Source organism: Labrus bergylta, chromosome 12 (assembly GCF_963930695.1).
Source record: "Labrus bergylta chromosome 12, fLabBer1.1, whole genome shotgun sequence".
Classification (NCBI taxonomy): Eukaryota; Metazoa; Chordata; class Actinopteri; order Labriformes; family Labridae; genus Labrus; species Labrus bergylta.
Window position 1 is genome coordinate 4,732,782 of NC_089206.1, and position 25,772 is coordinate 4,758,553.

The 25,772-nt window shown below is 43.1% G+C and overlaps 1 protein-coding gene across 3 annotated transcripts; it reads right to left on the reverse strand.

Moving 5' to 3' along the window:
- On the reverse strand, positions 1-25,498 carry nfatc2a (nuclear factor of activated T cells 2a). Of its 3 annotated transcripts, none has more exons than XM_020650897.3 (10): positions 24,975-25,498; positions 22,224-23,151; positions 21,951-22,119; positions 17,311-17,513; positions 17,040-17,212; positions 14,275-14,415; positions 11,270-11,325; positions 11,021-11,153; positions 9,598-10,314; positions 1-2,005 (listed from the first exon to the last, which is right to left on the reverse strand). In XM_020650897.3, the coding sequence occupies exons 1-10, from the start codon at positions 25,030-25,032 to the stop codon at positions 1,950-1,952; spliced, it is 2,634 nt and encodes an 877-aa protein (XP_020506553.3). In that variant the 5' UTR covers positions 25,033-25,498; the 3' UTR covers positions 1-1,949. The 3 variants fall into 3 exon arrangements, with proteins under 3 accessions (XP_020506553.3, XP_020506551.2, XP_020506552.2); XM_020650895.3 differs by lacking the exon at positions 24,975-25,498 and adding an exon at positions 23,468-23,861; XM_020650896.3 differs by lacking the exon at positions 24,975-25,498 and adding an exon at positions 23,468-23,858 and having other exon boundaries at positions 9,604-10,314.
- Positions 25,499-25,772: the final 274 nt, after the last annotated feature.

Consider the following 25,772-nt stretch of genomic DNA (forward strand, 5'->3'; position numbering starts at 1 on the left):
TGATGAATATGGGTATTATTTATTGCTACTTTAATTATAAAAGATAGCAGAGACAGAGACTTCTTAGGGAGGCACAGAGTGAAGTAGACTTTCAAAATAAAACAATACATGACAGCTATCAACACAGAGAATAAAATAAGAATCCCTTTTTCTTTGCAAAAGATGTCTTTGATATTATCAAATAATAAGAAAATGCATGAACAAAAATAAAAAACTATTAAGAGAGACTTAAAGCTTCAAAGTAATGTGTCAGAATTCCCTTCAGATGTTTTTATGATTGTGATAAAACAGGTAAAAGATATGATGATGACTATAGCTTTGGTTAGATTATAAACAGGAGGGACTGACAGACATCAAATTAAGTCGAGTTTATATCGATGCACGTGGACGGACGAACGTTGTAACACATATTTACAGAGAAGGGGAACATATTTAATAAAGGTTACATTCAAGAAATGTCAAATGCACTTGTGCAGTACTGGCTCAATAAGAATCCATTCTGATGTTCTGTCAAATAGGATCCTTATTAAATATAAAACATTGAGATTCAGTCTTACTTTTTTACTGCTTTTAGGCGTTTTTCTTTTTTCATTTTCAACATCGTTCTATATACAGTCAAATAACGGCGCTCCAATCCAGCCAGTAAAATATCAAAAATATTACAAAATATACTTTTTAAACGTGGGCTGCGGTCTGTACGAGCACAAACATCTACGTTCCTGCTGTGCGAACAGAACGAGAACAGAAAAGAGTTACGTGTGCATGAAGCTTCTGCACACGTTGTTAACTCTGATTGTCATTATGGATGGACTCAAAATTCAACTATACAGAAAAATACACAAAGTATATGCTTTGGAATATTCTGTAAAATACAGACTATATTACAATGATCACAATCTGTAGCGACGCTAATATAACATGTGATTTTTCTTGGATTAAAAAACAAGACCGTCTGTAAATTTAAGTGTAGCAAACCTTCAATACATTTTTAAATAATCGCAGATTTAATTAGCGAGTAGAAATCTTCTCAATCTTCTCTTGGAAAGTATCTTTGGCACTATTAGCTGAATAAAATGCAATGCATATATATATTTCACAAATACAAAAAAACAGTACATTATTCACATGATTGAGATATAAAACGTGATAACATGGACCCCCCCTGTTTTAAAAAAAACAAACAAAAAAAAACAGTGCATATTAGGGGGCGTCACAAAAGTTCCTCTGTTTACTGTTAAGGCAGTGTGCGCTTCGCTTCGCTTAGAAAAAAACTGCACTTTCAAATGAGATGATCGGCGTGTTAGCTTAGCACACACGTTAAAAACACAAACACATGGAGCGAGAACGAAATGACAAACTGGTGACAAACTTTAAACCACAAGTCTCACTTTTTCTATTTGGGATTTTTATTCCATTTAGCTGCTGACTTGCAAAACTCCTATAATTAGACATGAAATCATTTGAAGCTGCTGCATGCTACTTTGATCCACTTGGTAGTAAATGTGACTTTATTGCCTGAAGAGTAAAGCTAATATTTTTATTGGGGGTGGATGTTTTTCTTTTTTTTTTTAAATGCATGAGTCCCTTAAAGTAAAAGAACTTGATCCAGGAATTGAAATAAAAACATTGAATAAGGCACTTTCTCCTGTCGGTTCTCATGAACCTGCTGGTCTTTTGTTTTTGACGTTATGGGTCAAATGATTTCTCCTGTTTGCTAAATGAGAGTGTTTATTGCGGGGGAAAACAATCCAAAGCAAACACAGCAGCCGGGAGCTGATACTTCTATCTCTGCGGGTAAAGTAAATGAGGAAGAGACGGCCTTATTGTTGGTGGATGTGCGTCACCTTTCTCGAAGGTTAGAGACTGCGTGTGTCCGTCTTTGTGTGTGTCCAATGGGAGGTGGGGGGAGGGGGGGGGGTATGTTGTCATTTCCCTCTGGGTATCCTCCTCTATGTCTGTCCTCTGGCCTGAACGCCGGTCAGATCCTTTCTTATGATCTCATTCACTGTAAAAGAAAGAAACAGACAGATGTTAGACAGCGGTAGAAGAATCAAAGTCAAGTCACAATAACTTGCAAAAAAAATCCCGGCGCATTACTCTTCTATGTTTTCATTATTTTTTTTAGAAGATTCCTTGGAGGAATAATGGTTCAAGTTACGTCTCTGTGCAAGGCTTTAAGAGAAGGCAGATTAAAACGCTGCATATACATTGAATCACCACTAGAGGTAGAGCTATGCATGAGCTCCCCAGTGATAACTTTTTGTTTCTAAGATCATCACAAGTGTGTGTATACACATCAACAAAAGAGGAAGAGGGGGTGAAAGGAAACTTGTGGTGATGTCGTTCTAAATATAGAATCAAAATGTGAAGAGGAAGGCAGAAAACCGGTTTCATTAATCAAAAAATGAAATACAAATTATGATGTTGTGGCTCAATGATGTCTGTGCTGTGAGAAGGCAATTTGTCATCAGTAAAAAAACATACATACATACAGCCAGCAAACAACACAAGTAGGACACTAAGAAGTAAAAAGTCCAATAGCCAATAAATAATTACAATAGATAAAAAGATGGAAAAAAAGCAACACAATTAGTAGTTTATAAAGCTGATAGCAGCAGGGACAAATGAGTTCCTCAGTCTCTTCATCCTACATGCTGGTCGGCTGAATCTGCAGCCTCACAGCAGCAACTCAAACTCCTTGGACAAAGGATGACTATGATCTGCTAGGATTCACTGAAAGTCTTTACTCTGAATAAATAAATGTTACGGCAGAGAGGGACGGACCTGCGAATTTGCATAGATAGAAACACACAGCTTTTTTTATCTACCAACATGCGTATGAATTTCTGTCTTTTAAGCACTGCTGTAGTGTAACATGAAGAGAAAGTGTAGCTAACTGTGACCGTGTGAGGCTGCCAGCAGGTCATCTGCTCGCCTGTTAAAAATCACAGTCACACTGTGAACAGGTAGCTCTCTAACCAGCAGGAAGGAATGACCGATATGTTGTAACCGCTCTTCATGTAGGCCTCGCCATCTGTGTTGAGCTCTGATGTTTGGACCCTGGAAGCCTACTGTGTGCGCGTGTGCGTGTGTGTGTGTGTGTGTGTGTGTGTGTGTGTGTGTGTGTGTGTGTGTGTGTGTACACTGGCACTTGGAGACATTACAGGCTGGTGCCACTGCTTCCACTTTGCCTCGGGGAACTCATTAAGGGTCGATGAGTAATATAAGTATTTCAAAATGGGCCAAAAAAGCTTTTTGGCCTGTAACTAAGTCATTAGAGAATACTGTGTCTGTGATTTAGTTACCATGGTAACGGGTTACACCGTTAGATTGGGTTGTTTTTTTCAACATTGGGGGGTTCAGTCAGTAATTTCTTCACAGAGATATTAGCTTGTAAAAAAATAATATTTTTTGGGGTGCAGATGTCCTAGCGGTTAGGCCAAGTTCCATGTATGGAAGCTTAAGTTTTTCAAGAGAATGGCCCGGGTTCAAGTCCGACCTGTGGCTCCTTTCCCCCTGAGTCATTTCCCACTCTCTCTCTCTCCCCTGTTTCCTACTCTATCCACTGTCCTGCGCAATAAAGGCAAAAAGCCCCAAAACGGTAAATGGACTTGAACTAGCATCATCCTTGTGTTCATGTTAAAAACGTTGGTAAAAAACTTGTTAAGATATATTTTTAAAGTTTATTTTTTGTTTATTATATTTGATAAGCTCTTTTTCTAGATTCACGAGGAAATAACCGCCAAATCTTTTGGGAAAAGAAAGCCGTTTCTGTTTCTCTCGTTTTTCAACCTTCATGCTCACCTGGGCTAAGCTCATTGGCGGTCGGCTGTACCCTCATATTTAATTGAAACCATTTTGATTACAACTGTTTATAAGTGAAACTATTCTGCTTTAAAATGTCAGGATAAATGAAGGATTCAAAATCTTCTATAAGATATCACAGTCACAGGCTGCTCGATTCTGTTAGCTTTCACTGATTTCTTGTAGATGTAGAGGAACTCCACACTGTTAGCTCGTGCTTCCTCTTTTTTTTATAACCTTTAGAAGAGTCAAATGATGCAATTTATAAAACATGTGGAATTAAATCAGGTACAACCTCCCATTCATAACAATATCAGCACAGCTCATCAGTAAATGACGAAGTGGAAGTGTACATACCTGGTATTATTCTATTATTGTATTTTGTCTCCCTTTATTTAACTGATGTACATATGTTTGATTTTTAACTTCTTGTTATTTTCTCTTTCTTGTTGTGACAAAAAAATGTCTCACATGGGGGCTCAATAAAGTTTATCTTTATCTTTTTATCTTTAAATCAGTTAAAACAGTAACGGTTACTAGCAGTCAAGAGTTGAAGTTAAAAACAAAGAATCGACTGATAAAAAAAAACATGATTTCAAATGATGAAGTAAAACTGTAAGAAAGTGTTGCATCATCGAAATCAAGCAATCAAAAGAGATTCTCTCCATGTAACAGACTCATCTTTCTCTCTCTCTCTCTCTCTCTCTCTCTCTCTCTCTCTCTCTGATCGTTTGCAGATGTGAGGGAGAATCAACCCACACAGAACAGCAGCTCAACACTGAGCACATTTTTACAGCCAGAGCAGAATCTGAAGAGAGTCACAAAAACCTGCAGGAGCCGCCAAACTGGGGGCGCTCTGCTGTCGTCACAACGTCAGCGTCCCTGTTTATTTTAGTCTGCAGAGGAATCCCCTCTGACACCTAAATGCCTTAGGAGAAACTTTCATCTCCTCAGCGCTGCCACGGTGGGTTTTTTTCCTGCGTATATAAAATCGAGCTCAGAGGAGCACCACAGCGGGGCACACATACAGAGAGGGGCTTTACTGAAACTAATGAAGGGTTGGCACGGGCCAGCTATTTGAGTCTGGGTATACGGGGAACACTCAGGCTAGTCTGTTCAATAGGTGAGTGTCTGGCTCCGGAGTTCTGCACCAATAAGAAGGACTGTTTACCGACCAACGTTTGGAAGAGAGAGAAAGAGAGAGAGAGAGTGTACAGTAGCTGACTCAGTCTGCGCACTAAGCCTGCTGCGAGCTGGACTGTGTGTGTGTGTTTGTTTGTGCGTCTGCAATCATTTGCATGTTAATATAGTGTTTGTGTTTGTGTGCAGAAGGCTGTACAGTGTGTTCATGGGTTTTATATGACTGGGGTGATTCCAGAGAGTGCTGAGTGTAATGAAAGCACCAAGCTGAAAAACCAAAGAAGAAAAGAGAAAGCAGAGTGAGTGGAGGCTGACCACAACGCTAACCACCGTGTGTCAGGGCCTAACAGTGTAAAACATCTCTCACACCAGAATGTATATTAAAGGAATCATTGATTTAAATTGTAGGAGGAGGGCAACATGCAGGGAGCTCCTCTTAGCTCCTTTAAGGAAGTCGTTATTTCAGATTAGTTTTCGAGGCTATTTATGTTCAGAGATGGTTTAAAAAATATTTAGCACCAATATGTGTTGGATATCTTGAATATCATATCATATTGTGTTGTAAAATCCCTGTACAAATGGACAGGGAGTGTAGGTCAAGATATCTATTCTTAAAATCTGAAATAAAGGCGTTTTAAACTCTGAATTAAACAGTTTAAAGGGATACTTCACCCATTTGCATTAATCTTTGTATCATTAGAAACCTGGTAGTATTTTTGAATGGTCGTGCATCCCGCCCTCATTCCCCCCTGAGATGGGAAATCTTTGTATTTCTGAGTCTGAAAAGGAGCTTCCAGTGCAGTGCGGTGCTGTGCATTCTGGGATTTTCATCCACATGAGCCAAAAAGACACTTTCTGCCTTTTCTCGGCCAAGAAGGCACCAACTTCAAAAAGTATTTCACATTTCTACATATATGACCCAATGTCAGTACAGATTCATGTTTCAACAGGTGAAGTATCTCTTTAAGCGTCCTGAAGGAGTCGTCGTCATGTGTTCATCATCACACTGGTTGTAGCACCGTCTAGATACACATTAGCTGTGTATTTGATCAAGCCTTTCTAAATGGGACTGAAGTGAGCTGAGACTAATGCGTGTTCACGGGGCTGTTGCTGTGTGCTTTATCTCTCCTGCCCTGCATGCTCTCTACCTGCTGGAACAATTTCACCTGCTCCACTGCCTCTGGGCTTTATTCCACACCCACTAAATCTGTCACTCGCTGCCTTGTAGGCTCTGCCACTCGCTCTCTTAGTGTTTTTTTTTTTTTTTTGCAAAGTATGCAGCACACAACTCAGTTAGCTATGCCAAATTCCCCCCTGACCTTTGTGTTGCAAAGGGGGAAAGCAGGTTCCTACAAGTGACATTTCTCAGTTGCATGATGTAACAAATACAAAAACAAATAACACAGATCATTCTTCATGCAGACTCTGTTGGGGCCCCAAACAGGATGCATGGGAACTTGTGCGAGGGTTGAGTATAAAAACTCCTCTCTGTGTGTGAGAGATCAGGAGACAAGTTCTGCTACAAAGATGAAATACCTGCCTCACTTTCATTTAACACTCTTCACTATAGTTGAGACAATTCAGGCGGTTCAGAGATGACAGTTATCGACCACAGCATTGTGACGATACCAGGATGTGGCTTCACCCGTTTTTTTTTTTCGTCTTTTTTTAAGTGACTAAAACCGATCTCGATGAGTAATGTTGACAATCGCTCTTTGGTTATAGTCCAAAGAATTGTTTGGTGGTCATGATCACGCTTTAACACCCTTGCAGGCGAACTCGGGGGATTTTTGATGTTTATCTTCTCACTTTTTGAAGGTTGGGGAATCCCAATTTGTTTTGCATGTAGGCAGGTTTATTAAGAGTGATAAATGAGCATTTTTATGCAAATGTTGTGCAATATGTCTTTATGGTTTTCATGTGTGTGCATCTTTGCTTACATGTAGATTTGTATTTGTTTCTATAGATTTTATTCATTGCTTCTACTGTAGAGGCAGTGTAAGGTTTATTCTATCATATAGTATTGTGTAGTGTCATTTTGCTTTTAAATATTTTGTTGTTTTTTAATTTTCTATTGTACATACTTTGGTTTTACACTCTGTTATTGAGAGTCATGCTTCTCTCACACTCGTGCACAAACAGCACCGGTCAGAGTGGATCTGCTACACACTTGTTCGGTGCCTTGCTCAAGGGCAACTCAGCAGTATTGAGGAGGTTGACCTGGCAACTCTTCAGCAACCAGACCAACTTCCATGTTTTGGTCCGGACTTGAACCGGCTATACTCTCCAACTCCCAACCCAAGTCCCTGACCGAGTTAGTGCCGCAGCCAAAAATGAATAAAATCACCTGCTGTTCTTGGGATCAAAGACGGCAAAAGAAGGAAATAACTCGCTAATCCTGCCATTTACTTTTATGAGACTTACAGAGGAGGGTGATGCGCTATTAAAATAAAAAAAAAAATCTGAACAAAGATGCAGAGGCCTCTCAGGGGAGCTGATTGGCCGTCACTTTAGTATGATGAGAGGATCAAACAGGGCGGCTCAGTTTTCACTGCGCCTCAGGTTCCTTGTAAATTCACAGCTCACAGCCCTGTTGCTGTTTACTGCGGAGGGAAACCCTGTACATCTCATCCAAAAAACACAAATTCCATTGCTGGCCTTTTTTTTTTTTTTTTTTTTCTTCGCTTCACTTTTTCCACTCAAACACGGACAGCCCCTTCCCTTTTCCTGCGAACTGCCCTCCACCCTCCCCATGCTATCTTACAGAGATCAGGCTCGGTTTTCTGGAGGAGAGCAGCTGCAAATAGGAATTTCTTGTGCCAGATTGGCAGAATCCCGCGGTCGGAAAAAAAGATAATCCTCTGGTGGGTTCCCCCGCAGAATCGAGGGGCATAAGGCCAAGGAGAAGCAGCAGCCAACTATAACAAACAAAGAGGCTTTCCCCAGCTCTCCCAGGCAGCCCGTTCCACTGTTTGACAATGGTTGCCATGGAAGTTGTTTTTCACTTCATAACAGTGTCAACATGTCCGGGCGGTTCAGGAGAGTGACACTTTTTTTCTCCCTCCCTCTCTGCCTTTAAAGCGGGAGAGAGAGAGGGCTTGTTTCCTGAGGTGTGCCGGGCCAGACGAACCCCAGTGACCAGCACTGAACTCAGGTGGTCTCAATGTTTAATACTCCTTTACCTTTTGACACTCTGTGTTTTAAAACCGCACATCCCCTGTCATGTTCATGATTGTGAAGATATACCTAAGCTTTAAAATAACTAAAAAGTCATATTTTCAACCGAAAGCTGAGAGACAACGACGTGTTCACTGCACAAATAGCAAAGGTTCATGAATTTGGCCGCATTTCTTGTCAATTTGGAAGAAGACATTGAGAGTCCAGGACATGTTTTTTGGTTGATGTGGGATCTAAACACCGATCAATATCATTTCATATTCACAAGAATGGTATCGAAGTTTAGAAATTGGGTATAGGACGAGCCCACGCTTAACATAAAAACAACCTCACTGCCTTGTAGAGTGAGTTTGCCTGGCTCACCCAGCTGACCTAAACTAAATAATAAAGTGGTTATATTGTAAAGCGTCATATAGTTTGAAGAACCTTTAACTCCACAGTAAGGAGCAGGTTGAGTCTCCTGCCTGCTGCTGGATGTGGCCCCGACATTAATTCAGTCAGAGGCTAATGGGGTTGACAAGCACAAGTATAAACACATGAGTCATAATCCCTGTTATTTCCACCTTTAGTGGAACATGACTGCACCTCCTGCAGAGGATTGTTATAACAGTGTGAGCGTGTTCGGTTGGCTTTGCACATAGATCAAACCGGTGTGAGTGTGTGTTTAAAGGAGATTGTGGAGATATTGTAAATATCCTTGAATTGTTCTGAGGCAAAGACATACCTCTGCCGGCGAGTCTTATCATACATCGATTTCTAAGAAAGCAGTCGCCCATATCCATCACTTGTCGTCTGTCACCTCTTAAAGACCCTTTAGGCTGCACGCCAAAAAAAAACCTAATTTCATCCACATCTGGATGTAAACATCTGCTATAAACACATTGTCTTATGCATTGCAATTCATACAGTGTTTTTCAGGTTCAGGTTTCATGTGCCGACTCTGATCATGGGGATGTTTTATTGTGAGTGTTGTGTTGAGAGCAGAGGCAGACGTGTGTGTGTGTGTGTGTGTGTGTGTGTGTGTTTGTGTGTGTGTGTGTGTGTGTGTGTGTGTGTGTGGAAAAGACAATAGGTGGAACAGTTTGGTAGGGTGGTTAAAGGGAAACTACATAAGGCTTAAAGGTTTGAGTTCTTTTTATTTTCTCCATTGTAGAATCTAACTCAACTGTGCAATCTGTCTGTAAACCGCTCAATCATTGTTTTTCTCAGTCACTCATGTGTGAGGGGCATCCCTCGTGTAAAACATGCCAAACAGCAGAAAGTCATAAGAACTGTATGTATAGAGTAAAATACGTCATATGGTTTGTTCTCTATAGCTAAAATGTCCTCTTCAACACTGAGTGTTAGGAAGAGGATGGATTATGGAGAGTGATTATTTCTGTGTCATCACACATTCCAGGTTTTTTTAACATTGTGAAATCCTACAAGACACAGTCAGGCAAATAACTCAAGCAGAGTATAAAAGCATGAACTTACACTCACCATCATCTAGGTAGGCCTGGTCCAAGTTCTCCTCCTTCACCGTCACCCTCCTCTGCCCGTCTCCTCCCGCCTCCATCTCCCCGGCGCCCGGCGGACCTCGGCCTTTCTGCGGCCCCTTCTGAGCGAACGTTGTCTGCTGCTGCTGGATCACGGTGGGATAGTGCTGAGTGTTGGGCACCGCCGCCTGAGCCTGGGGGGATGTGGGCGAGTGGGCGGCGGCTGCCTGCGGGGAGTAGCCATCGCAGTAGATGATCTGCTGGCTGTCGGGCTCCGCAGGAGGGAGAGAGTGAGCGTCTCCCGCTCGAAGAAGGTGGTGATTGGTCGGGGAGAACTGGATGATGGACGGGTGCTGGCCTGCGCTGATGGGACCGACAGGCTGGGCAGGAGAGCCCGTGTGGACGAGGACGGACCGGTGTGGGTCGGGTATCATCCCTCCAGGCTGCTGGTAGTGGCCTGGGCTGCCACTCAGACTCTTCCCCCCGCGGGAGTACACGATGGCCGGGCTCTGCTGCTGGAAACGAGCGTCTTGGTTTGGGAGGCTGGAGCTGAGGCGCTGGCAGGACGCCATGCTGGAGATCAGGCCGTTGTCTGGATGCAGGGCACTGCGAGGGTTATGGTAGTAGGAGTGAGGGGATAAACCCAAGATCTGAGGCATGGTGAAACCCATGTGGTCCTCATACTCATCTAAAGGCTCCGTCTTTATGGATGGAGCTGTGAGGGAGTCAGAAAGAAATGAAACAGGGCTGTAAATATTATGAGGAAGTAGTGTAGAGTTATTAAAAAAGTCAAAGATCTATCTTTTTAGTTTGGCTTTAAAATCATTTGATTTATTTTTTCTGATGTAACCTCATTTATTTATTTTACATTTCATCAGTTTCATCAGTTCCTTTATTTAAAGGTGACATATTCTCCTCATTTTCAACCAGTTTAAATAAGTCTCAGAGCTCCTCAAAACATGTGTGTGAAGTTTCCTGTCATAAATCCACTCTGATCCTGTATTTGATCATGCCTATAAACCCCTCTATTTCAGCCGTGCTCAGAACAGGCTGTTTCTGTGGCTGTATAAATATATAATAAATATGCAAATGAGCTGTGTTGAACCACGCCCCCTCTCTGGATGGGAATTTCTTGCATCATACTGTATTGTTTACAGTGAAAGGCAGACACAGAGGGCAGAACAAACACCTAGCTGTGGGAGTGACACCCACCTGGGGGAGGGGTTACTGCCCTTTGTGATGTCATGAAGGGAAAATCTCCAAACGGCCTGCACTTTTTATGTAATGCACCATGTGTCACATTGTCATTTTATGAAAAGTCTGATTGATTGTTAAATCCTTTTCCACATTAAAAACTATCAATCTATCACTTTATTTGAATACCATAGCACGATATGAGAAAGGCTGAGCTGCCGTCTTACATGCCAGCGGCGTGAAGGTGAAGTGTTGCGGCTGGCTGCGCTTCCGCTTGCCGTTGATGACGTAAAAATTCACTTTGACGGGATGACAGGCGGACGTGTCTCTGTAGGACGGCACCTCCACGAACAGCATACTCTGCAAGACAATACAGGGTACGTTATCAGTCAGGTCTTTTTGTTTCAATTCAACCTTTTAGACCACAAGATCTGTGAATGTTTGGTATATTTCACAGAGTGGTGTAAAAGACGTACCGGCTGACTCTTATCTTTGTCCACTGTGGCTTCCATCTCCCAGATTTGCTGCCCATCTATAGAAAAGGAAAAGAGGCAAAGTGAGAACCAAAATGTTGAACAATCTGGTGATTTACTGAGCTGTAAAGTTAAGTAAAGTAAATTGTTTCAAGATGTCCTGCACAGCGGTGCAACTCTGCAAGTCTCTAGTTTGCAAAAAGTGGAAAATGCTGAATCTTCACTAAATGTAGAAATTGCCTTTGTGATGGGAAACATCCAGCACAGAAGAACACACTTTAAGAATTCTATTAAAACCACAAAACACTGATCTCCTGTTGTCTTGTCTCGACAGCCTTTTTCTGATTTCTTCTTTTGTTTGCAAAGCACTCTTTTGTTTATATATTGGAATGACGTCGTTTCAGGGAGATTTGCAGCTACCTTGACGAATTCCTGGGAACACCCATCCTGTTTGTTGATATTATTACTTCTAACTAAAACAGCGTCATGTTACACAACCAAGCACACCTGAAGGTTAAGATCACCTGGAGGTTTGTCCAAACTACACTGTTAAAATGCAAATCTTAAGAAGTGTATTGGTCTAATTTCTCATTTCACTTAATATAAGCCTCATTCAGCTAACAAGCCCAGATAAAATAAAAAGAAAAAATTAATTATTTAAAAAAAACAAAAGGCCTGAATTGCTTGTTTTAGTAAAAATAGCTGACAATGCAGCAAGCGAATGAACTTGTTAAGCTTCTTGAAATAAGATAAAAACCTAATTTCAAGAAACTTAACAAGAATTTTGCTTCTAGGTGTAATGATACGTTTTTAATAGAAATTAAAAAATTCATTTGACAGGGTTTCAGTTGTTTTTTTGTTTTTTTTAAAGATTCATTTTTGGGTTTTTTGTGCCTTTATTTTAGAGGTAGGACAGTGGATAGAGTCAGAAATCAGAGAGAGAGTGAGGAATGACACGCAGGAAAGGAGCCACAGGTCAGATTCAAACCCGGGCCGCCCTTTTGGAGGACTACAAACTCCATACTGGGGCGCGTGCACTAACCACTACACTGCTGGGGCCCCTGGATTTGAGTTTTTTGCAGTGTACACTCATCCATAAATCAGAATGACACACTTTGCCTCCTCAGAAATTCAGCATTAGCAGATGAGACGTGATGAGAACTGCGAGTGTTTTCAGCTGCTCCTAGTCTACAACGCTTATGGTTTCTGTTACATCACACTTCATCAGATCACATTCAAGCTGTCATCCAGGTGAAAAAGTAGTAAATGTTAACTCCATGTGCCCCGACACATGATCCAACATGAGTGTGTGTTGTGCTGCAGAGCTTGGAAGGTGGGAAACCCTCTGTCAAGTTGTTAAATTACAAACACATGGCTGAAATGAGTCAGCAGGAGGAAAGGGGGCTTCCACTCATGTTGCCAGACGTTCTTCTTTTTTTTTCTTTAACTTTTGTTTTATATGATCAACTCCCTCCAACGTCTTACAAAACGTGATGACTACTGCTTTCTTGGCTCCGAGCGTTTGTTTGCAGGGATACCCCGACTCTTGTTCTCCCTCAGGGGATTATTGTGTAACAACGTGGAAAACAGAGGGAGGAATAAACGGCGAGAAAAAGCCAGAGCAGGCTTGACTTGGCCGGGGGGGGGGGAAAGCTTTTCCTTTCCTCTGTTACAGCCCTCCCTGTCCAAAAGGAGCTGCAGCCAGACGCTGAGCTGTCCCTGGATCAGAAGGATTTCACAGCTGCACTGCTCCAGAACTCTGTGTCACACAGAAACTCAAAAAACCATGGCAATCCTGCCTCGTTAGATTTCTTTTTTCCATCTCCGTCTTACTATCCATTACTGTGGTGTGTGTCGTAACACAGCGGCAGGGAACCCCAGAGCAGAAAAAAAAAGGTCCAAGTCTTGAGTCTTCAGTGCCTGAACTTTAAAAGCCAACAACTCCTCTCTCTCTCTCTCTCTCTCTCTCTCTCTCTCTCTCAGACAGAAGTGGAGTCAGTGAGTCACAATATCAGACAAGCATTTTAACATCAGCGTCCACACGGCAGAGCCTCGGAGCAGCCAGAGGTAAACAGAAGTGTCCATGATTAACGGCAGGTGATAAACACACACCTTCCTTTAATAGTCTCCCTGTCACTCATCCCAAACAAATCTCATTAAAACTGTGTTACAAGAGGCGACACATCCCAGAGCGGCACAGACACACTGATAAACAAACAGAAGTGAAGTTTTAGATATATGACTTGTGTAAATCAGTGAACTTCTTGTGATGAAAGATACAACACAAAACTCAAAGTACTTTGTCTTTTTCGATTCTCTGATTTTTTGGAAATTTTCAAAATCCAAAACAAAAAAAACGCCAGCCAGAATTTACATTGTTAGATGCTTCAAATCCATTATTACCCCTTTACCTTTTCTGAATATTATTTCCTTTTTAATATTGAACAAAAAGCTGACAATAAAGCTTTCTTACATCGCATCATTAAAGTTCCCTGTCAGCAGCAGCAGTGCTGTTTTTAAAGCTCCTTTCCATTTTTGATTTTGTTTCCTTTGCTTACAAAACACCAAGTCAAATTCATTGCATGTGTAAATTAACTTGGCAATAAAAACTGATTCTGATTCAGTTAAAAAAAATGTTTTAAACAAAAAGACTCATCCGAGTGGGTGTTACGACATCATGGAAGTCAGCGAGGACGAAAAGGGCAAAAGGAAGTGAAGCCGCGATGTTATCATGTGGATCATGCAAATAACTCGACTGTGATGACGGTGTTGACATGAACGTTACCAACACGCATCTCAGGTATGGCTGTTGCTTCTGAGTTATTCTGTATCATATGTGCTTTGGCCTCTCTGTGACACTGTGTTGTGTAAAAGCAGAAGGAAACAGACGCACACAGATTTCAAAGATTCAGTCGTGGGTTTGGTTTCTGAGGCACTGTAAGGTTTGCTCCTGCTCACAGATTGCGAGTGATACTATGGGATGACATGATTTGACATCGCACACTCACCCTGGGTTTTCTCCAGGAAAATGACCTTGGAATCGGAGCTGAAGTTCTGCCCGGTCAGGATCATCTGCTGGCCTCCCAGGACGGAGCAGCTGTCCATGTCCTGCTTCTCCACCATGGGAAGCTCGTGTGCTGAACGCTGGGCTGCAGGGACACACAAAGGGGCTGTGTTTTACATTCACTGTCTATTTTTCTGTCCCGTTTTTTTAGACTTGCATGAGCATGTTGCACAAAAGAAAACAATAACCAGCAGCAGGAAAGAAATGATGATCGAGTTTCAGACTCCTCTAATGTGATATCAAATGTCTGTTTCAACTCATAGTCAACATTCATGAATTTGAAGTTACACTAAACCAAACATTAGAAGACGTCATCTCCCGGCTGGACTTTTTTTATTTTTCATAAACTACAGCGAGAAAAATATGCAACCTGCAACTTCTCACTAAAGCACGACTACCTGTTACCAAGAAGTGACTGTGTTTCGCAATAAAGAGGCGACGCTGAGTCATTCAATGATCACAGTCCCCGCTCTCAGTTTGAGTAAGCATTATTATAAATTTGTCAAATCACAAACGGAGGAAGGTAACAGGCAAATTTGCATCTGGGTTCATGCAGTGCAGTGCAGAAAAGGGGAAAAAATAAGAGGAACAAGTCTGATGGGTTCATCCTAGTGTACAAAGATGACAAAACCGCCAGGCGTATGTTTTCACAAATGTAGATAAAATGATCCACATGACATCCAAACTCTTTTCCTTTGATGCAATATAAGAATAAGATATAAGATGATCGCTCAGAGGGCGACTGTTTAGCCCCGCTGGAAGAGCAAACACATCATTTACAGAGGCTACAGTCCTCCATGCATTCATAGGCTGCAGGTTCCACTTTCATCCTGCCCCCCTTGATAGGTGATTATCCAGCTCGCCCCCATACAGTGGAGAATCTGGAGTCTGTCAGGGCTCGAGGCAAAAATGTACAGGGGGCCGCTCCAAACAGCGTTTGTCCCCTTTATGTTATAAATAATCTGACATTAACACATTTTTTTTTTAGTGGAAGATATGTTATAAAAGTGTCTATCCACCATATTTGTGGTTAGACGAGCATCATTCAGTCATTTAGTATTATCTGAGTGAGTGCTGCAAGATGGAGCCACCTAGGGGGGTTTCCTACTGTCATTGCAAACTTTGCACATTGTAAGCCACTGCTGGGGCCCCAATCAGTTGCCTGCCCTGCCTGTTGACGAGCATCGCCTCTGCCCTCATATTACCTGTGATTCTTCTGCTTCCTGTTTATTAAAGGCGGACAGGACCAGAAAACAAACAAAAGAAATATTCACTCAGTTCAACAGAGTGACTGTAAACAAAGTCAACTAATCATTTTATCAAGAAACTAAAGTCTGAGCATAATCTGATGGACAATCTAAGAGTTGACATTCCTGAATCAATAGATTTTATTTTTTGGTCTTTAGAGACAGACCTGAAACCGGGTTACCCGCTCCAGAGGACTTAAGCCTCTGTACATGGGGCACGAGCACAGACCACTAGGCCACTGGCACCAGCGACAGGCAGAGATCTTGAGCCAAACCAGAAAAAAAAACAAATCAATCAAAGCATTGTTTTCTGCCTTAAACGCTTTCATATCAGCATTTATCAGAGAAACTTGAATACCTATATTTATATATATATTCATATTTCTGTGAAAGGTCTAATAATATGGTCATTCAGCTCCACTGAGTGCAAATATTGAATATTTAATGCAGGAACAAACAGATTCAGAATTTTATGTCATACTCAGAATTATTAAAAAAGAAGCTTATTAAGAGGCAAATGTCACCTGACACATTCATGCTCTGTGCTACATGTTACTTCCTCGTCTCTCAGTTTTCACCCGTTAGTTCAGCTGAAACTCCACGCTCACTGATGCGAGCTGAGGCGTTGACAAACACCCCCGCGACCTTTGAACAGTTTTTTTTTTCGCACAATTACAGAAGCCTCAGGCAGGCGACACCCATCAGGGGGGCCCAGACCTCCTCAAACACACCGTCACTGACACATCGCTCTTATCGCCCTGACAGACTGTAACGCATGGTGTCATCGTAAACTACGCTCGCTGACAGCGTTTGTTCCCTGAAGTTCCATCTTGCGACACACAGGAACTGAATGAGTCCATTCTGTGATGAGAAAACAGACGGGGGAACAACACTTATAAATTAATATTTTAATCTGCGTCATGACTTTTATAATGACAGGAGTAAACTGTGTCATAACGGAGATGACGTCTCGACCAGGGTGTTGGTCAAAGCTGAATAAGGGCCCCGTTGTTTGTCTTTTGATTACACCAGGTGCTTTAATAACACAGTGTACACATGTACTGATGTACCCAAACACAGACTTTACTACTGTGCACATACAAACAGGTACACACACACACACACACACGCACACGCACACGCACACGCACACGCACACGCATGCGCACGCAGCGCCCACCTACTGGATGAACGCCGCCGGGGCTGCATAAAGGTGTCTTTGTGCACAGGACTCTGGACTATCAGCTTGGCTCCACCACGCTCATTTGAATGTGGGTTCCCTTTTTTTTTTTTTTTTTTTTTCATGATGTTTATTCTGTGTAAAGTTTGACCTCAACAGGAAGCAGCACATGTGGGGTGTAAAAAAACACACCCAGCACTGCTTTTCCATTTTTTTGGAAGGAGGTAAAACAGCACAAGAAGCTTATCTTACTGTGGAACTGATTTATGTGTAGCTGCTTACAGCACTCGATGGGATGCGAGGCCACTTGTAGAGAGACGTGCTGTCCGCCGGGCTGAGGTATGTGCACGCGGAACACGAGGCGGACGCGCGTGTTCTTCCGCCCGACGTCCGTCTCGCCCTTCCTCAGCTCGATGTCGGCGTTCCTCAGCTTCAGGATCCCGGCGCAGTCGATTCTGCATGGAGCAGTAAATATGGTGATGAAAACATGAAGCGGGCAGATTTTCAAAAATGATTCAAAGATTTAACCACACGTCGTCTGTCGTATTCTCACATTGCTTTCATGTTGTTCTTCGGCTCCAGGGGGATCTCGAGGACTTTGGTGCCGTGGATGACCTTCTCGTAGCTGGTTGTCGTGACCGTCTTGCCGGTGATGCGGTGGACTTGGTAAAAGGCGTGCGGCTTGAGGATGCGCTCGTCAGCTGTGCCGATGAAGATCTGCAGGCCGAGTGGCTCCTTGCCTCTGTAGCCATGTAACTGCATCACAAAGAAAAGAAAAAAAACAGAGTTACTTTAAAGCGATGAAAAGGAAATGAGTCACTGAGTCACTCCAAAACAGCCTGGTTTGTCCTAACTCTGCATTTCCAGATGTTGTCCCCCCCCCCCCCAACAAGAAGTCACTGTCAGAGCCACGTGTAGAAAACATGACTCTTATCTATGAAGCCTTGAAACCAACAAAGAAAGATCCCCTCCCGGAGAGTACCGGCTTCTGCAAAACAGTATGAAGGATTCAGGAGGGGTGACTTTCACATACAGGAGTGTGTCTTTAAATGAGCAATATGATGTGTGTCATACTGAAAGTGTTCTCTGAAACGCTGCATCAACTTTTTAAGGTAAAAGTTGACATGGACGGGGCGCTGGTGGCGCAGTGGTTAGATCGCGCGCCCCACGTGCAGAGGCTGTGGTCCTCCAAGCGGGCGGCCCAGGTTCAAATCCGACCTGTGGCTCCTTTCCCGCATGTCATTCCCCACTCTCTCTCTCCCTGATTTCAGACTCTATCCACTGTCCTATCTCTCTAATAAAGGCACAAAATGCCCCAAAAAATAAAACCTAAAAATAAAAAATAAAAAGTTGACAAGGACAAAAAGGATTTTCCCCCAAGTACAATATGAATTCCTTAACTCAGTTTGCACAGAATTAGTGTGATGTTGGATGTAGAGCCCGACCGATGATATCGTCCAATATCAGCAAATCCAGTGAGTATCAGTATGGACTACTTTTGTTGCAGATATGCACTACTAGATTTATTCACAAATCAAAAAGCATTTCATCTGAGTTTCATTGTCTTAAACTTCTCTCCAGAGGGTTAAGCAGTAATGCACATACATGTGCAGTAACTTTCCCCTTGAGTGACCATCTTGTCTTCTTTATTTATCTTTTCAACAACTGTTTGATCTACATATGATGGATCAACACAAGAAATGTGTATATCTATATATCTATCTCTAACAGATAGAAGATAGATCTAAGAAAGATATTGGCCGATATATCGGTATCTGATTTTTTTCTCTCATTATAATCAATATCTGAATTGGACCCAGACCCGTCCCTAGTTGGATGTAACCCTCCTCTGATTGCATTTAAAATTCAGATTTGTTGCATACATTTAGTTCCTTGTACTAGAGTCAAAAGACTGCTAAGTCAACACTGCCTTGAGTTATAGCCCCTGTACCCTGATACCTTTATACAGCCAGTTTCTTGCCAGTATGCAGCGCTCTCTTACATTAGACCTAATTGAGTGTTGTGTCCCAGAAATGAGAAGGCGAAGCCGCAGAGACAGACAAAGAGGCAGAAAGACAGAGATGTTACTCTCAACCTGACAGTGCCTCCTGAGGAAACCTGCAAAAAACCACAAGGCGCCAGCTTGCATCTGAATGCCGCCTTTTGTGCAAACACAGACGTGTCTAACCTTTATCCTAGAATAGCACCATGGAGTTGTAGCAGATTGAAAAAAAAAAAAAACCCCAACCACAACAGGGAGCTTTTCAGTGTCTCCTTTTTTATTTCTAAAATGCCACAGGAGAACGTTTCAATGCAGTGCTGTATTTCTTGTAATCTTTTTTAGGAAAACCACACGCATCATGTTCATCAATAATATTTTAGAAAAGATGATCTCAGATGGTGAATGTGCGCAGAACTACGGCCGCATGAATGAATGCTGGCCGATGTTGAGGTAACTGACAGAGTGAAACAGAGGGAGCCGACTGCAAACACTCAGCAGGCCATGTGAGCGCTCAACTGGTTGTCATGGCAGTTGCAGGAGCAGTGAGTCATGACAAGAGAGCGGCGTTGGAAAAGTGGAGGGTTCGAGGCTCAGGAGAGAGAGAGAGAGAGAAGGAAAGAGAGAGAGAGAGAGAGAATGAAGGAAAGAGAGAGATGGGAAAGAGGAAAAACAGAGTGAAAAAGGAGGAGAAGAGGAAGGGAGAGAGACGAGGTGAAGGAGTGCAGCCGTGTCTAGCCAGGCCTGACCATCTGATTGGACGGGCAAACCAGGCAGAACTGACCTCAGGGTGAGGCTTTTGGAAAAGATGCGAGAGAAGCTTTATTTCCAACAAGCCGCTTCTATCACCAACAAAAAACAGCTTTGAAATGTTGCCACAGTAACACAGAGAAGGGGAAGTTGAAACTATTCTTGGCAGTAGAACCGGCTGAATGTGTGTCACAGCTCGCTTCAGCATGCTGTGTTCAGATTCAGAGGTGAGACTGAGGTTTGTTAAAATTCTTAACAATTCATTAATAAATGTGTTTCTAAATGATATTATCCCAATTTTTCATGAATGATTGAGGGGCGCCAGTAGCCTAGTGCTTTGTGTGTACAGAGGCTCAGGTTCAAAGGTGCAACCTGTGGCTCATTTCCCCAGTGTCACTCCCTCCTCTCTCGATTCCTGATTTCCAACACTATACACTGTCCTGTCTCGACAACAAAGGCACAAAATGCCTGGCATAAAATAGCCAAAAATATTCCTTTTTTTTATTCTTTATGATTGATCGTATAATAATAATAATAATCTTTATTTATAGAGCACTTTTCAAAAACAAGTTACAAAGTGCTTTACAAGGACAGCAAACATAAAAACAGGCAGGTCAATAATAAGCAAGGCAAGATTAAGGAATAAAAATCACTTTAAGATATAAAATCCCCTTTTAAAAAGAACTGTAAAATACTTTTAAAGGAATTCTAAAAAGTGAAAATAGTAACAATCTAAAATCAACAAAAATCAGGAAAGGCTCGTAAAAAGTGTCTCTTAAGAAGGGACTTAAAAGAGTTTTAATCTCAAGATCGTAAATTATATCTTAAAGCCAAAGTTTCTGCAAGAGAAAGAGTTAGTGTCAGGTCAGCAAATTACATTTCTTATGTCACTTTGGTCTCTCAATATGATGCAAGACTTTTTTTTTAATCTCTCTTTTTATAACAGCGAGCAAAAGACAAAAGACAAAAGACACTGTCTGAATTGCACAATACATTGCTTAAGTTGAAATTTGGACAGTGTGCTGCCAAATGTTGGTAATTAAGAGAACAGAAAGTGTAAAGACATTACTTCTGTTTTTGTTGCCATGGTAATCGAAACAGGCTGTAGATATTGTTGTATTTTGATTATGAAAGTTTAAAGATCTGGTTTTGTGACAACCCGAGTTGTGACTGTAACAGGAAGAAGAAAAAAAAACGTGCTTTTTCCTCGTCCATAATTATCTTGACCACATGTCTAGAAAGACAGAGTGTTTCAACACGCCAGATCAGTAAGAGGAAGTTAAAGACAACATGAACACAGATCTGTTTGTGTGGTTAAACACCAGAGGCGGGGTGAGGGTGAGGGCGCACAACAGCAGACTATTTAAAGCGCAAACGCTGAAAATAGGCAAATTAGACAGTCTGTGGTGCTCAACGATCCGAGTTCAGTTGTGAGTCTATGGGGCGGTTACAGTGTGTGTGGGGCTAAGACCTGCTTTCACTGTTATGATGAGTGAAAAATAATAATAAAGCTGCTATGAGAGTTTAAACACACACAGGGACATTTTAATACAGTAGACCCCGGGGGATTAACACCAGGTTGCATTTGGTGCGTAATGAGCAGGAAACATTACACACAAGGGCCTCCCATCAGGACGGGCCCCTCAGGCTCCCAAAACCCAAAACGGCTGATTAAAATAGACAAACCTGACCCAAAGCGCCGTCATAAAATGCTCATTCAGCACTTTGAAAAGCAGCTTTATTCATATCAGTCTTCTGATTTTAAAGCTCCAGTGAGGAACTTTTTGGTTTGTGTTGATTTTGGCGCCCCCTGTAGACAAAGCAGTAACTTATCTCTGCGGATTTTTTAGTGTACCTATGTAATGTATCGCTTATCAAGAAACTCTGCCTTGCATAGTGTTAAAAAAACTGCAGCATGCAGTCTGTCACTTCATCTGACACATACACCCCCCCCCCCACCCACCCGGCTGTGGTTTCAGACGTTAGAACTAACTTCATACAGATAGTCAGTCTTTCCACTGACGGTCCCTTCTGCTTTGGGGGTCAAATAGAGGCATCAATATCAATTTCAGTCTGCCTCGTAACCAGCTAAAAAAACTCCTCACAAGAGCGAGCACAAGAGGTCCAGTATGTTTGACTTTAATCCTGTTTAAGGCCACAGATACCAGGATCAGAGGTACCCTGATACAGTCAAATAAATAGGAAATTGTTTGTATTCTATAAAACAGGAGCCTTCATAGCAATGTTTAAGTCATGCCTGCAGGCAATGAGTGTTAAATGGTGGTTAAATGCACATCACATAAGAGCAGGGCAACTGGAGAAAGACACAAGAAGGACCTTGAATCCTCAAATTCAGCACCTCCAGTTGTGGTTGATTTTACATTTTTTAGGTTCTGATTAAAAAATTAGGTTAATTTGTTCTTTGAATCCTTGTTTGGTCATACCTGTACGACAGGATGTCCACCTGTGGGGGCTTTGACCGCCCCCCTGCTCCCCTCCGTCTCATAGTGAGCTCTGTGATGCGGCTTTGGCTGGACCTCGATGTGGAGTTCATACTGGTCTGTGCGACGCGGCATCGGCCACTCGAGCGGGGGGAGAGACGCCACGGGGATGCTGCAGAACATGAGGGGACACAGAAGAAGAAATGACATCATTATGTTATGCTCATCACTGTGTGTGTGGGGTCGTTACTGGTCTTGGTCTTCCAGCTTGTTTACCTGCAGATGCTGGAAATCGGCTTGGACCAGATTTGGGGGATGACAAAGAAGGGCTCTGCTGCTGGTTTGTTTTTGATGTCCTGGTCACATGACACCAGGTAGTTCCCCTCGACGTGGTTCTCCGGGTACAGAGTGTAAACTTGGTTGGACGTCTTGACTATCTTAGTGGGCACCAGGCTGGGCTGGGCGAAACCGTTCATGGCATCGCTCAGGCTGCTGTGTGAATAGTGGGCGCCGATGTTGTGGTTGTCATGGCCGCTGTGAGGGGAGGGGCTGCGGGAGCGGTGCCCAGCAGGGGCCAGGCCGGGGTTCCTGTACATGTCGTAGGTGCGTTTCCCCTGCGGAGAGGTGGAGCGAGAGCCCGGTCTGGGGGAGGGAGAACGGGGACCCTGCAGGCAGCCGTCCTCGGCTAGGCTGGTGCGAGGGGACGTTCCTGGGGAGGTGCGGGGCGAGCCAGTGTGGATGTTCTGGAGTCGGGGGCAGAGGTCGCCGGGGTTCTGGCCGCTGCTGGGGGACACACAAGGAGAGGCCCAGGGGGAGAAGTTCTCAGAGTGCCAGCTGGTGGAGGAGTTGCTGCTGGCGGGGCTCAGGCACTGCGGCTCACGGTAGGAGAGGCTATCATGGCCGGGCACGGTGAGGGTGGGTCTGGGGCTGATGTTCAGGTGCTGGTTCTGCAGGGAGTCCCGACCATGACTGTAGTGCTCGCGGGAGGGGGTGATCTCGATCCGCGGGCTCAGGGCCAGGCCTGCAGGGCGGGTACTGTCCAGGTAGCTCCTGGCCTGGTTTTCATACCCTGATAGAACCTCGGTGCTGTGGTCGCCGTAGGAGGGGCTGCAGGACTTGATGCCGTACGGGGAGGCCTCCTCCAGAGGGAAAGCCTGCTCAGACTCAGGACTGAGGACTTTGTGAGATGCAAGGTTTGGATCATCTGCAGGAAGAAGATTACAAAATCAGCGCAAGTTGCCAGAGATTTAATAGTTACTGCTGTCATGAATTAATATACACCAACAACTTCACAGGTCATTAAAAACACACATTTTAAACAACACATCTTTGTTCATAAAAAAAGCTTCTTCATGTTGACATTTTTCCCTCTCATGGCGAATAATTCATCAAGCAGCCTGTCAATTTACTTCCTGTTTCACCTATCCATTCGCATGAATAAAACACTGCAGGTCAGATAATAATCTTGAGCCTACAAATAAACCCAGAGAGGGTGACGTGCCAGAACGCCTCGGACAAACCTTGATTCCCTCCTGAAAAGTCGCTGCAAGGTGGCTCATACTCAAACAAGTACTCAAACTCCAAATCGTCATCGGGACAGTTGACTCGACTGAGCTCTTCCTTCAGGTCTTTCTCGTCGTAAAAAGAGGTCATCTGTCTTAAGTGTGTGTTTTCTCCTCAGAGCTCAGGTGAAGCGACGGGGGGGGAACGCGGCGGGTCAGGTGCTGCTGCGGCGGCGCTGATGTGGATTTTGGGTAAACCTGCTGCTCGAGTGTCAGATGATGCATTGGTGAGCTTGCAGGAGGTGAAGCGCACCGAGTTTCCTGTTTGAGCGCGCTCGTAGTTTATTTTCAGAGGAAGGCGGGTCTAATTTCACTCTGAATGCAGACTTTTTTCGGAGGTTTATCTCTGAGTCTGATCACGCCTCCGCTGCTCGCTGATGTGTCGAAGATTAAAACAAACATTTAAAAAAGAAAAGAAAGTGCAGCTTGGTGTTGATGAACTACTGCCCCGCTCAGACAGATTACGAGTCATTTGACAGTGTGTGTGCAGCCTGATGCTGCCCCCGGGTGTCTGACACGTCGCAGTGACACAGCAGGGTGCTGACCTTCATAAACCTGTTCAACAACTGACAAGACGTCTGCGTAAAAACAAAAAAAACACGACAGGGGCCGATCAATCAGGCTCGTGTGTATAGTAACACATGTCAGAGTGGTCAGAAATGAATCAAAAATGAAACACTTTGGATTAGGTTTCATGTACATTGGGGCTCGTTAACAGTGCGTAAAAATACGCACAGGTCGGGACTCCTGAGGGAATCCCCAGATTCACGCAAGACGCCGCTCAGATCCAGTGGGGCGTTCCTCCCACCCACTGTGGTCCAACACTGAATGCTCACTCAGCAAATCATACACACCGTGTACCCCGATTTAAAAACATTTAGTTATATGATTTGTCTGGTTGTGTGCCATGCCTGTTTGAATTAGCGACTATTATATTCTTTTAAAAAATAATAATTTTGACGTTAAAAGTTATGGAAAAAGAAACGCACCATATGACAAAATGAAAAATATAAAACATAGGAGGGATTATTCAAGCTGTCAATCATGATGAAGCTTTTTGAGGGTTTGGGAACAATGTACAGTGTGTCATGTTTTAATGAGACTAATTAGGGAAACATGAGTGGATATCTAGTCACACCCACTATACAGAACACAGACGATTTAAAAATATGTAAACACGCTGATGCCATCTATTTTAGATCTACATCATGTCACAACCTAAAATAACTCGTAACTGCCAGGAATACTTTTTGTGTTTGTTTCATCGTCAGTAGGTGTTTGTCTGTGATGCTGATCAGCCAAAGCGCGTCAGTGTGTCTGCCTCCACACATCAACATCCAAACATTGTTAATGACACATGATAATACAGCTCAAATCAAAGCAGACTTTACGGCTAAAACCACTCTTATCATTAAAAGAAATCAAATGTTTTGATTACCAGATAATCACAACACTTCAGCAGTACCTTGATCCATGGACCTCATGGTGTGGTACTGTGCCAGCCTCCAAGCCTCTCTGAACATCTGGAGAGGGAAAGAAAAGTCGAAAAAAGACAGAAAAATAAAAAAAATAAGTTCCGCTAATGACCGTGGAAGAAGAAGCTCTCCTCAGTTTAAACTGTTAAAAGAAGACGAAACTGGATTAAAAAAAATAACCCGTTCAGTCAGTACACGTTTAAAAAAACTTCAAGCTGCGATACAGCAGCTGCGCGCAAACTCCGTGTCTGTAACTTGAAAACATGCAGCCGCATCAGCTCCAGCAGCGGATCTGGTATGAAGTCCCTCTTCCTAGAGCTCTATAAGGATTACTTGAGTATCAAGAGCGGCTTCCTTCCCCCGCTCTGGGTGTTTATAATGCTCCAATGCTGTAAAATAACGGGATTCCCTCAGTGTTTCCTCCTGTTTGTGCGCCTTTGCCATGGAAACCTGGAGCCGGTCCATGTCGGAGACTCAGGGCTTTCCTGCAAAGCCCCACACTCAGGAATCCATGACGTCTCCGAGTCCTGCGCCAAGGCATTTCTGCGGCTTCTCTCAGACAGTAGCACACAAGAACTTCATTGTGGGGATGAAAAAATTACTGTAGGACGCTGAGGGAGAGAGAGAGAGAGACGGGGGGGGCTAAATAGTTTAAAGCTGAATTACAGGATCCACTATATGAAATGTACTTAACACTGTCTGCTAGACTGTGGAAGAGTTCAACTTTTCTCCCAATTTGAGAATAATTTGAGACAATATGGCTTTTTAAATGTTTACTTGTCAAGAAG